The 12,711-nt window shown below is 36.4% G+C and overlaps 1 protein-coding gene across 1 annotated transcript in view; it reads right to left on the reverse strand.

The window, feature by feature from the left end:
• Positions 1 to 3,193: 3,193 nt before the first annotated feature.
• The window catches only part of LOC129740342 (uncharacterized), a 166,265-nt gene continuing 156,747 nt past the window's right edge, over positions 3,194 to 12,711 (reverse strand). Inside the window, exon 3 of the mRNA XM_055731995.1 lies at positions 3,194 to 8,464. Coding sequence (XP_055587970.1) covers positions 4,297 to 8,445 — 4,149 coding nt within the window. The 5' untranslated portion in view covers positions 8,446 to 8,464 and the 3' untranslated portion in view covers positions 3,194 to 4,296. The remainder of the gene's footprint in view (positions 8,465 to 12,711) is intronic.

Genomic DNA, 12,711 nt, shown 5'->3' on the forward strand with positions numbered 1-12,711 from the left:
CAGAATTCAGATTCAGAATTCAGATTCAGAATTCAGATTCAGAATTCAGATTCAGAATTCAGATTCAGAATTCAGATTCAGAATTCAGATTCAGAATTCAGATTCAGAATTCAGATTCAGAATTCAGATTCAGAATTCAGATTCAGAATTCAGATTCAGAATTCAGATTCAGAATTCAGATTCAGAATTCAGATTCAGAATTCAGATTCAGAATTCAGATTCAGAATTCAGAATTCAGATTCAGAATTCAATTTCAGTCTTTTGACCTTTTCCGCCATTTTTTTGATCACATGCTCTATCACTAAGTTGAAAATATATGGGGATAGTGGACACCCTTGCTTAACTCCCGTAGATCTTAATCCCTCTTCTGTCATTTGTCATTTGCCACCTTATCCTCATCCTATCAGTTTTAATACACAATAATACCCTATCAATTAAAAGACTCGGTACCTTCAGTTGTATTAAAATTTCTTTTATTATGTTAAGCATTATTTCGTCAAAAGCTTTCCGTATGTCTATGCTTGCAACGAACATAGATTTCCCCGCGTTCCAGCATTCTTCTAAAATCCGTTTGGCAATAAATATATTGTCATCCGTTGATCTGTTGTTAGTGAACCCTGCTTGATACATTCCTGGTTCACCAGCAAATGTCATCAATTTGTCCTTTATCCATTTTGCGTATGGTTTATAAGCTACGTTGCATAAGCTTATGAGTCTGTAATTGTTAGTTTTTACAGGCTTTGAGATTTTCGGAATTGGAATCTGGATGGATTTTTCGAACTCTGTTGGAAACTTATTCTGTACCCATATTTGCCGCCAAATTTGAACGATTTCTTCCCATGTTTGCTCATCTGCATATTTCAGGTGCTCCATTCTTAGGCCGTCTGGACCTGCAGATTTGCCGTTGCATGCATTGTGAATAAGGCTCCACATCTCTTCTTCTCTCGGTGGCTCCATCAAAGGACATGTATCATGTGCATTACAAAACTGAACTCCGTCTATCGCTTGCACCTTTATCAGTTTGTTCCATTCTGCTTTTGGGATATTTGAATTTCTGTTCCTTTTTCCGTAATATTGACTAAGAAATTTGAATGATTTTTGCATCCTGACTCCCGCATCGAAATCATTAAGATTATTGTAGAAGTTCTTAATAACTTTTTTTTCGTGTTCTTTGTTTGCTATACTTTCAATTCTTCTTTCCTGTTTTTAACCAACCATTTGTACGGCTCGAAATCTGGTCTTTTGTTACAGTGCCTAATAGCTTTATTTAGTCTCATTATCGCTGCTTTTCTTTTCGGTGTCAATGGCTGTTTACTTGTCCTTAACGCTTTTTCTGCGGCTGTTTTCATAGCTGAGCTGATTCTGTCATATTTTTCACCTGAGCTCTCTTTTTCTACAGCGTTGATCCTTTTTTCTATGATTTTTAAATTTTCTTGATACTTTTTCTTTATTACATCATGCCTAAGAGCCGAAGCATCCAATAATTTCTGTTTTTTCTTGTTCAAGCATGTTGAATTGTCTTTTCGAATTGAAATTCCAGTAATAATAAGTTTGTGATCCGTTTTTATGGGCGTCCAAAACCCCTTGATTACCCTACATTTTATACCTTGTTTTTCTTTTAAAACATGGTCAATCTGGCTTTGTTTATTTTTGTTTTTCCATGTGACTTCTATATTTTCCCATTTTTTGATGATATAATCTGCAAGTTATTGATCTTTAGAAAGTTTTTGAAATCTTCTCCGTTTTCGTTCCCATCTTCGAACAATAATTGATGTCCTACCGTTTCTCGGTCATCATCTTCAATTTGGTTCGCACCTATCTGAGCGTTGAAGTCACCCTGTATCAAAATTTTTCCTTTAATTCTGGTAAATGGTTCATTCTGGTAAAAAAATTTCTGGGAAATGGTACATTCTGGCAAAAAAATTTCTGAGGAATGGTTCGTTTGGGGAAAAAAAATCTGGGGAATGGTTCTTTCTGGCGATTGAAATTCTGGTGATTTTTTCATTCTGGGCAATGGTTTTCGGGTAAATGGAGTACAACCATGATAAGGAGCTAATTTTTTCATTGAAAAGGTTATAACCATTTCAAAATAAAGTATCTAAATACATTGAAATGAATTGAAAAATGACAAGCTTTGAAATGGCAAGAGTTTCATGAAATATTTTTGACAAGGTTATTTTAATCAACAAAGTCATTCTCTAAACATTGCAGTTTGTGGCGATTTTTTTATATTTATTCATTTAAATTAGAAGTCAAAAACGCTAAAATTTAGAAAAAATATATTTTGTATTTTTTTTTTTGTATAATATCGAAAACCTTTTCTTGGATACAAGCTAGGTTTATGGTTCACCAGAATTGTGCTGCAAGAACCAAAGGAATATTAAAATACAAAAATATATTTTTTCCAAACTATCAGTTCATCTTTGCTGATTTTTTAAACGAAAAATTTCTCATTACGGATTTCCATACAAAATTTAAACTCCCCTGCTAACACGAAATCGTAATAGAAATGATTACTTAAGTCCTTTATATTGAGTTGTTTCGTGACTATCGTATACATGTTTGTTTTGAGTAATTTTTCATGATTGATCATGATGATATAGATAATCTATTTGTTCTGATTCACGACAAAAGGGCGGGACATAAATTGATCTCTTCCTCTTTCCCGGTTCGAAAAAATGTGCTCGATGGGACTTCAACAGCTCTTATAGAGCTATAGCTATACACCTACAATTTTCATTCCTGTCTTAATTATTCTCGAATTAGAATTATAATTTGCCGATATGCCATAAACTTAAATAGGGTTAATAGGAATATATCCCAGCGGCGATCAAATTAAGATAACTTAATCCATTTTTAGAATCCAGGCATTATAGCTATATTGCCTCCACTTTTGTAGCTATATGTTATTTTGGTAAGATTAATACGATTATCACTTCTGATAGGAATAAGCGTTTTTATATCCCTGTTGTTTCTGCGGTATATCTAGTCTCTAGTCAAATGTTTGCTGGATCGAAGCTCTAGCTCAGGACTGAACGAATCGCCTCCAAAATTTTTAATGTTTTTTGCAGTAAAACAACAACAAAAATTACGAGAGCTGTACAAATTTATAAATTAAAAAATTCCATACGAAGCAAAGATGTGTTCATCGGCTGATGGATACTCGTTTTCGGATAATTGAAACAGCGAAACATATCTTTCAAACTTTTATTTAACTTAAAAAATTTACACAATCCGTTCATGCTCATCGTGGAGGTGAGGTTTCATGTTCATCTGAATACAGTGTTTCGTTAAAGTTAAGAATTTCGATTATAAGGGTAGGATAAATAAATAAATAAATAAATTAGTACAGGGAAAATAGATTCACTACAGTTAACGTAAGATTAGATACTATCACTAGAATCGGTGAAGTTAGCTCAGGTGCGATGGTACTATTGAAAGTGCTACGATGTACAGGCTGGAGGTTTTGTTCATTTGAAACAAATAAAACATCAGTGTAACAAAACAACATGATGCAGTGGTGCATAAAGAAGAGAGCGTGAAAATATGTTTGTTAACGAATTCTCTAATTCCTACGTGTATATTAACTACTATTTAGCAATTTTTTGAAACCCACAATTTTCTCACTTTAGAATTTGTCGTTATTCACTCACCTTTTCGAATCGCTGATTTCCTACAGCTATCTTATTGCTATTTATGTTTTTGTTTGCGTTTTTCCTCGATTTTCCCAATTTTGTTACATGGTTTATTTATCAGTCTAAAACTACATACAATTTAGTAGCTAATAACTACTATACAATTTTTGCAGTGCTAGAGGGAGTGGATTTCAAAGTGTTGTCTTTTATATTTCCATCGATCTGTTAACTGTTTTATCAAGTATCTAATATTAAGCATAGCTGACTAGCTTCTTGTGTGTTTTCAACGCAATCATTTGCATGTGTAGTTAGATTCTGCTTTCGTTTCTGTACTCTGCTGTTATTCAGGTGAAATTTCATAAAGTAGTTTTAGAAAATTGCAATTCTGGAAAGGAACAAATATGGAGGAAGTCTAATCGCGCCCAAAAAGTTGTGCACTTAACATTAGATACTCAAGATACTGCGATTTCTTTAGTAAAATCTAGCTTTACTATGAGAGATTAGTTCAACGCAATCTCAAAATGCAATTTCATCTACAGAGGAGGGAATCGGCGTACGATTCGTTCGACACTAAGGCGAAACCCTCGTTGACATCGGCCGACAGGTTTGTAAACATTCAAACCTGTGCCGATCCTTGTGCTACTGATCCTGTTTTTATTCTCTATTTGCTGCTTATTTTCTGCTTTTCGCTCTTTTCGCTACTGGCATTCGATTCGGGTTTAACCGTTGTTTCCACGGCTTCAACTCCATCATTGCTTCTTCCTTCTACTTCATTGATGTATTTCGATGTACTTTCCTCCAGATCATCTTCTTCTCCTAGTCCAGTTGTAAACTCGGTGTTGTCTTCATAGTCTTTGGTCAAGTCATCGAAGAAAGCTTCCAAACTGTCCAGTATTGGCTTGTCGGCATGATCTGGTTTTTCCGGTTGCTCAATTTTATTGGTTTTATGCACGACAGATTCAGAGTTTTCAACTGAAGCGACAGGTTCTTCGTCGTGAGATGCTACATATGCATTGCGTGATTGGGGATCTGGATTCACCAGCTCGCTAAGTTTAACATCCTCCGCATAAATAGGCCGGAATCCGCCTTCGAATTCTGGTTGGAAACTCCCTTTACTGTCAGCAGCAACTGGTTTACTGGTAGATTGTTGGATAGGTTCATCGTGATGGTTACTATCTGAGCGATCTACTTTGATGGGCTCCTGAATTAGAGCTTGAGGAGGGGAAGTAACTACTGCCCAACCTTCATATGGGTTGGTAACTTTTACTGGATCCAGACTAATGCTTGCTTGGAATGGAGCTTGAAAACTTTGTTCGTACCGATGAGCAGGGTTTCCAAATTCATCAAAATCGTCTATCTTCAGGTAGGATACCTCCGTTTGAGTTTCTCCGTATGGTGAATAGTAAGGAGAGTTCTGGATTTTGTACTTGTATTTCAAATTAGATTCGGTTGGTGTATAAGCAATTGCAATGGGCGTACTGTCTGTTGCTCTCTGCAGTTTAGTAGATATGGGGGAATCCTCGGAGTGTTCTTTACTGATGGGCTCTTCGCCAATGTTGTAGATCGTGTCTTGTTTTTTCTCGTTCAATTCTTGCTCCGATGGGTTTCGGCGGAAATCATTGTCATTGTCGACCATGGCGGCGTGAGGGTCTGGTCTTTCCAGGTTATACGGAAAGTTAATCTTCTGTTGTTGTTTCTTTTCCTTGGCCATTAATATGGGTTCCTGTTCAAAGTGTGAAGCAATTGAGAAAGGTGTATTTTGATACTCAGTTCCAGGGCTGATTCTCAATGGGGGCAGAGGAGCTTGTTCACCTCGAAGACCTACGACAACTGAATCAATGTTGCTTCCAGATTGAGCCGAGTCCATTTTCATGGGTGTACTTTTGACTGGATACACTACATACACCGGTTGTTTTCCTTCAGCACCGATGCCCTGAGCCGGCGATGGTGGGGGGGTTGGGTCTATTTTTTGACCAGATGGAAGGTTCAGTTTCAGAGTTTCCGAACCTTGCTTTTTAGCTTGTAGCATTTGTAGTGTGACTACTGGTTCAAGTTTTGGTCTTAGAGGTTTCTCATCGGAGTTTGTATTTTTGACAAAGTTTGGAGGTTCTCGCAGAAACTCGTTCGATTCTGAATGTTCTGGTTTCGTAGTGTTTTTGTCGACTTTCAGGGGAGAATAGCTATCGGCGAATCTAGAAGCAGCTGACAGTCCTGGAGGTGGAGGAGGCTTCATGTTCGTTGGTGTAATATGGTATACGCGATCTTTAAGCATTGGAGGAGGTAGACGGTAGTAACGACGATTATCGTTGGTAGGTTCAACGGGGTTTCCAGGTGGTGCAATTCCTTGAGGACGGACGTTATTGATACGGGTCATGAACTTTGTTGAAACTGGTGATCGCCGAATTGGTAAAGTTGAAGTTGATGGTTGAGTGAGTGTGGCTGGGCGCAGTGAAAGACTATTCGGTAGAGGAAGGTTTTTGGGTGGTGGTGGTGGAGGAACACGGAAGTTTCCGGCTTCTTTATTGTATGGGGTATGTCCATGAGAAATTTTGGCATTAGGTCGGAATTGAGGCAAAATGTTGGGTAGTTTTAGTGGCGGACGAATCCGATCACCTGGGAATGGTCGGCGTTGAATTTCTTTGTACATGAATGGAGGTCCTTGAGAGATCATTGGGGGGCGTGGACGTTTTGGTCCGTTTTCAGGATTCGATGGAGGCATTAAAGTTTCTGGTAAATCAGGTAAGCCCGGAAGTTCGTTTTTGTTCAATACATCGTTGTTTGGAGTGTCAAAAACTATCTTGTTAGTAACTTCGTGTAGTGAATTATCGATTTTATCATTACTGGGGAAAACAACCATCTGATTTGGTCCTCCTGCTCCTACTGGAGCTGAGTGTCCATTTGGAGGTAAGACCTCGCTCTTGTGTGTACCACTAATTATAGGTGCATTTTCAAATTTATCATCGCTTTCGCTGGGGAATCTGACACTGGTAGTTTTTATAAAATCTTGCGGTTTGACTTGTACATTTACTGAACTTCCCACCTGAACGTTGGTATTTTCATTTTGCGCATCTAGCACCTGACCCATTTGGTAACTAGATGGGTGTCCGTTCAAAGCAGCTGAAGATGCTTCTTGAGACACCGAACCAACGAAGTGCCCATCAGAGGAACCGCCTCCGACGGATTGTTGTGAACCTAGGACAAAGGTGGCAGAGTTCTGATTTGGGCTAATGACAACACTATTCATGCTTGGAACAGTTCCAAATTTGACAACATTCATCTGAGGTTGCTGGACCTCATACTTGACGTATTGGTTGCCAACATCTTGGGAAGGTGCCTGAGGGCGATGACCGTTGGATTGGTGAATTTCGTAACGCACGTATTGATCATCGCTAGGCTGTTGAGGTCGGTGTCCATTAGGTTGTTGGACTTCGTACTTGACGTATTGGTCAGTAAGGTCGATAGATTGCTCAATCTTCGGAACGTCATTGTGTGACTGTTGCTGTGGCTCATCGGGTATAAGGATGATAGCAGGGGGAGTAGTTTGTTCGACAAATTGATTGATAGTTGTTTCGAATACAATGCTGTTTTCATTATCTTCCGGGATAGCCTGTTTGTCATCTTGATTGAAGGCATTAAAGATGTCCGACAAGGACATTACGGAAGGATCTTTTGGTAGATCAATTTTGTTGCTGGTTTCATTTTGCCGGTTCAACATCTCGACATGGTGAGCTGGTAGAGGTCGGAAAGGTGCCGGTCGATTACCTTCGTATTTGAGAGCTGGAATCGTGTAGTTCATTTTCGGAGCAGATGTTTCGATGGAGATTGGTCGACGGTCGTCATTCACAAATCGAATAGGATTGGACGGCCGAGATTGGGTCGTGGGTTCGGGTGTAGTTGTTGGTTGCGAAGCCGAAGGGCTGCTCCATGGTCGAATGGACGGTGAGTAGTATGTCGAGGATCTTACCGGAGTTGTTTGGTGTTCAGAGAATATCGGTTTTTGGGTAGTGCTTGGTGGCATAGAAAGTGTTGAAGGTAGGAAGAATTTTTTGCGAGTTTCGGTTGTTTCAAGGTATTTGTTCTTGATAGTGCTCTTGTAGGGGTATCGAGTAAAAAGTTGCTTCACTGGTGTGGTGGTCGTTTGTTGTTCGGTAGTCGTTGTAGTTGTCGTAGTAGTAATTGGGCGTCCCGATGTTGTCGGATAGGTGTATCTCGTTGAAGATGGCGTTACATTTGCTGCCGTTGAGCTTGTCTGTGCACGAATGGTATCCAGTCTTGGAGTAGTGGTATATTGCGGTCGCGTGAATTGAAACTTGGGAGATATTGTGGTAGTTGAAGGAGTGCTTGAGGCATTTTTGTGATTGGAGCCCTTGCTGCTACCTTGGTATTTTAAGTTAGCATAAGAACTAGAAATAAGTGGATAGACAAAGTTAGAGGATGAATATTTCACTGGAAGGTTGAGAAAGTCGTGGAAATTGGGAGCCGATTGAGTGATGATGACATCTTTCGTATCACTAACGTGACTGTCTTTGGTAAGGTATAATCCTTTTTCATCATTGTCGATTTGATTGGCAGTCTTTTTGTGATTAAAATCGAAAGCACCGGTCGACGGATCTCTTTCGACGTAGAATGGTTTCCCATCGTTGAATACATCGGAGGGTAGCACTGGGCCCCCGAACACCTCTTCGTCCATGTTGGATTCCTCAGCAATCAGATCTTCCAAATCATCGTCGAAGTTGAAAGCTTGTGCACCAACTAGTACAAATAGTACGAATCCGATGTATATAGGCGAATGCCGATTGCGTTTTCCCATGCTGATTCAATTGATCAACCTGAAATGATACAAAAAAAATTATCATTAGTAGGTAATAAATATGCAATCAAGTATAGTCTACTAAAGAATTACAACGAACGACGCATTAGAGACTTCAAATCTCACCTTGTTAGTTCCAGCATGAAACGATTTTTTTTAAAATGAATCTTGATCTTAATTCTGAGTTTAAATCCCGGATTTCCGAATTGAATTCTCAATTTGAATGTTAAATCTCAGTAAATGATCTGAATAGAGAAACTGACTTCTGAATCTTAATCTCTTTCTATGCTTTCTAGAAGTAAATTATTTTTCTTAAGGACGGGTGGCCAAGATTTTTACCAAAAAAAAGCTTTAATTTGAAGCTACTAGACAACGACAGTATTACATTATGAAAATCTCGCATCATGGATCCGCCTGTGGTCTGTTCAGGTACATTTAAAAATAATGTTGTCATACTTTCGGGGGTCTTGACTAGTCTTAAACCTTGTGGTCTCAAAAGGTTTTTGAATATTGAAGTCCCCCGAATTTATACAAAAAAATCATTCAATGTACCAAAACAGACGACAGGTTGAACCATGATGCGAAATGTTCATGAAAAAATACATTTCCCGCTGTCCGGTATATTATAATTAAGCCTATTTTGGTCTTTTGGTCTTTGACTATAAATCTTAACTTGTAAACCTATATATAACTACGTTTGTTTACATTTAGCGAATGCTCTTTCCTTATTCCCCAGAACGATTTAGATGGCAATTTCATGAGTTTTATAGCAGTTACAATCAAATCTGTTCTCAGAATGCTAAACTTGGGTAAAAATAAGAGAAAATAAAAACAAATACAAAAATATTAGTTATTTCTAATGCAAATTTTATATAAGAAAAATATCTCTGAATACGATTCTATTGCCAGAATACAAAATCGAAATCACAAATACAAAAATATTGAATTATAAATTTCAGAATCAGAGCTTTAAGTCAGAATTTATAATAAAACATGAAAGTTCAAACTTAGCAATCGTAACAGAAACCTGAATTCAGAATAAAAATAAGGATTGAATGTACATATTCAATAAAAGTTCATTAAATTTTTTTTTTGAATTGACGATTTGATAATCAAATAAAAAATTATCAAATAATTTAAAAAAAAAATTAATTCATAAAAATATGAAGAATGGGTTGAATTCCTAAAATTCAATCCTAATCAAGATTGATAATTATCTCTGATTTCAGAATTTAAAATTGATGGTCATCCCTTTTAAAGCATAGAGCTGAATATGAGAAGATAGAATACACCTACATGATGATGATAAGTTAATTCAAATCGAATCAAATCAAAGCAATTTGGATTAATTGTCGAAAATGGCCAATCATAACATTGAATCTCTATAATAAACATATTCTAAAAATTATTTGTTACTTTAAATATTTATACATGATTTATATTTTATTTGTTCTTGATTGATAGAACGAAAATTAAAGTACATAAATAAAGAAATGGAAATGAGAATTTGTCATACTTTTTGGACATGAATTAATGGATAAAGTTTAGTAACAGAATTACTTTTTTATACATTTGACACTTATTGATATTTCTCGGTGAGTGAAACAGCAAATTTATTTAGGTACACGTGACGTTTTGGGTTACTTTGCTTCACTCATCATCAATCGTAAAAATAGAAAGCAGCACAATTTTCCACCTAAGAGCAAGTTCACTGGTGTTGGGAAAATGTGGTAGAAATTTTGACATTTTAAAAATTTTACCATGCAAAAATGTTTTCAAGATCTTAGGCCGTTGTATTTTTTTACAACACTGTTTCTATTCAAGCCGTATGTGATAAAAATATTGCTATTTTTGCATCACAGCATGCAAAATACAACACGTGTTGTAAAAAAACTTGAAGGCCACAGATCTTGAAAATGTTTATGCATTACAAAATTTTCAAAATGTCAAAATTTCAACCACTTTTTTACAATAACAGTGAACTTGCTCTAATCAACTGCTGGTCGACTTCTAACAGTTAAACAGTTAAACAGAATTCAAAGTTAACAGAATTACGTTTAATAGAGATATTGAGGACCTTGGAAAAAGGGAAGAAAATTACTTTTTACAATTCTAAAATCAAATAATGGAAATAATATTGAACTGATTCCTGGCCTCGAGATCTGGATTGAAATTAATTAAAATCATAAATATAAAAAAAATCAATAGATACTTGGTCACTCATCTTTGATTACCTTTTTATATTAAATTTGTAAGCTTATTCATAAATTTCAGAAACCAAGAAGTGTCCTGCGTTTAACATATTACTTAATTGCTGATGAATTTTGAATTCAATGTTAATCGTGTACATACTAGGCGTTTTTTTTTATTTAGAACCAGCAAAGTTAAACCAGCATAATAAATCCAGGTGATTATTGATAATAAATATTGAAAATCATCAAAAGTTCGTCGATTTCCAGAATCTTTAATCTCATTAATTGCCATTTTTTCTGTATCTTGAAAGTTGAAAAAAATTAGAGTCACCCAAAAAAAAAAACGTGACTGCACAGTTCTGAGAAACAACAGAAGAAGATTAGGGTAGGAGTAAGTATAGTTTAAACTGGAATCAGTATACTTCGTACTACATTAAGTTTTGACCAAAACGATTTTCCAATGAAATCGTATTTTTGATGATATTTCATTAGATTAATGATAAAATTATACGTATATGCTTTGTTGTTGTCCAGTTTGTAAACTTTTGGTGGCTTCGGAAAATTCAAGACAAATAAAAAATGTTGTTATTGATGTTATTTTTTAACAAGAAACCCGATATACCGAAATATTGCTTCTAAAGCTCTGCAGCAGATTTGCTTTTTTGGTTCTATAAAAGTCCAAACAAATCTATAGGGTGGTTTTGTGCACCATTTTGTCATATTTTCTTCGTTTTCGGAATCTTTTCAACGTGTTACAAAATGTACCTCCTCATCAGTGGTAAATCAGACAGCTCAATTAGTGGAGGGCATTTTGAGAAATTAGAGTTAATAAGGCAAAATCACGTTTTTTACTGTCCAAGCCAGAGTTTAAAGGGAAAATACTATCACTGTGATGAATATGAACCAACTATACTAGGTACCTTTTTTCCTTAAATAAAGAAAATCAAAAAAGAACCTGGCAAATTAATAGAGGATCCAAAAATAGGACACTTTATGTCAATACCAACAAATCAACAAAGGTGCAAATTTATAATTGGGCATAATTCAGAACAAATATTGAACATTTCTAATATTTTTTGTCAGCTTTACGCAAATAAAATACAAGTGGGGTGAGTGACCCTATATGGGACCAAGAGCCGACTTTAGTCCTAAAATGCCAAAAATTGGAAATAATTTATTTTGCTGGCATAGAATTAAAATACTCCTAGGAACACAATGAACATTTATTTTCCTTAATCCTATCATACCGCTTGTTGCCATAAAAAGTCATTCTAAAGTACCTTTCAGCAGTTTTCTCTCAAGTGGTAAAACAGACAGCTCAAGTAGTGGAATGCATTTTGAGGAATCAGGAATAATTACGTTTTTAACAGTCCAAGCCAAAGTTTAAAGCGCTGATGTGGTCTAGTGGATAGGCTGGCGTGAGTCTGGTAACCCAGGCGTACTGGGTTCATTTCCGGTATCGAATCCCATAAGTTGCCGACAGGTAAGATGTGTTTCATAGCATAAATATAATTATAAATTTCAGAGGGAATGCATCTGGGGTTAATCTGAAGAGACGGAGTGGATTGCCAACCATTGTAGGTCTCTGAAGGATAGATGCCTTCCCTCGACGAACCATCGGCCGTGGAAGCCTGAGAAGTTATTCGAAGGCCAAGCCACACAGACATAGGCTGGACCTTGGGGAACCATACTTACATACATACATAATGCCAAACGAGCTTTAATATTTCAACCGGTAATTCTCGCGTGAGCTTTCATTACGTCGTATGAAATATATTGAGAATTCACTGCTGCAAAAGTTATCAAAACAACTTTAAAATTTTGTTTCACATATAGAATATGTTGTCCAGACTACAAATATTCTAAATGGAAAGAAGTTGCGAACAGTTTATGTCAGTTTTTGTATTTTTTCATAATGAAAGAATACAAAAACTTTTTGTAATAAAACTCTTTGTTTCCTAAAATTAATGAAAATCAATGGAAAACCTAGAAAATTAGTAAAGGTCCAAAATAGGACACTTTCGTTTATGATGTTCTATTTCTCACCTAACCCTAACCCCCACCTAACATCACC

This window comes from Uranotaenia lowii, chromosome 1, assembly GCF_029784155.1.
Source record: "Uranotaenia lowii strain MFRU-FL chromosome 1, ASM2978415v1, whole genome shotgun sequence".
NCBI lineage: Eukaryota > Metazoa > Arthropoda > Insecta > Diptera > Culicidae > Uranotaenia > Uranotaenia lowii.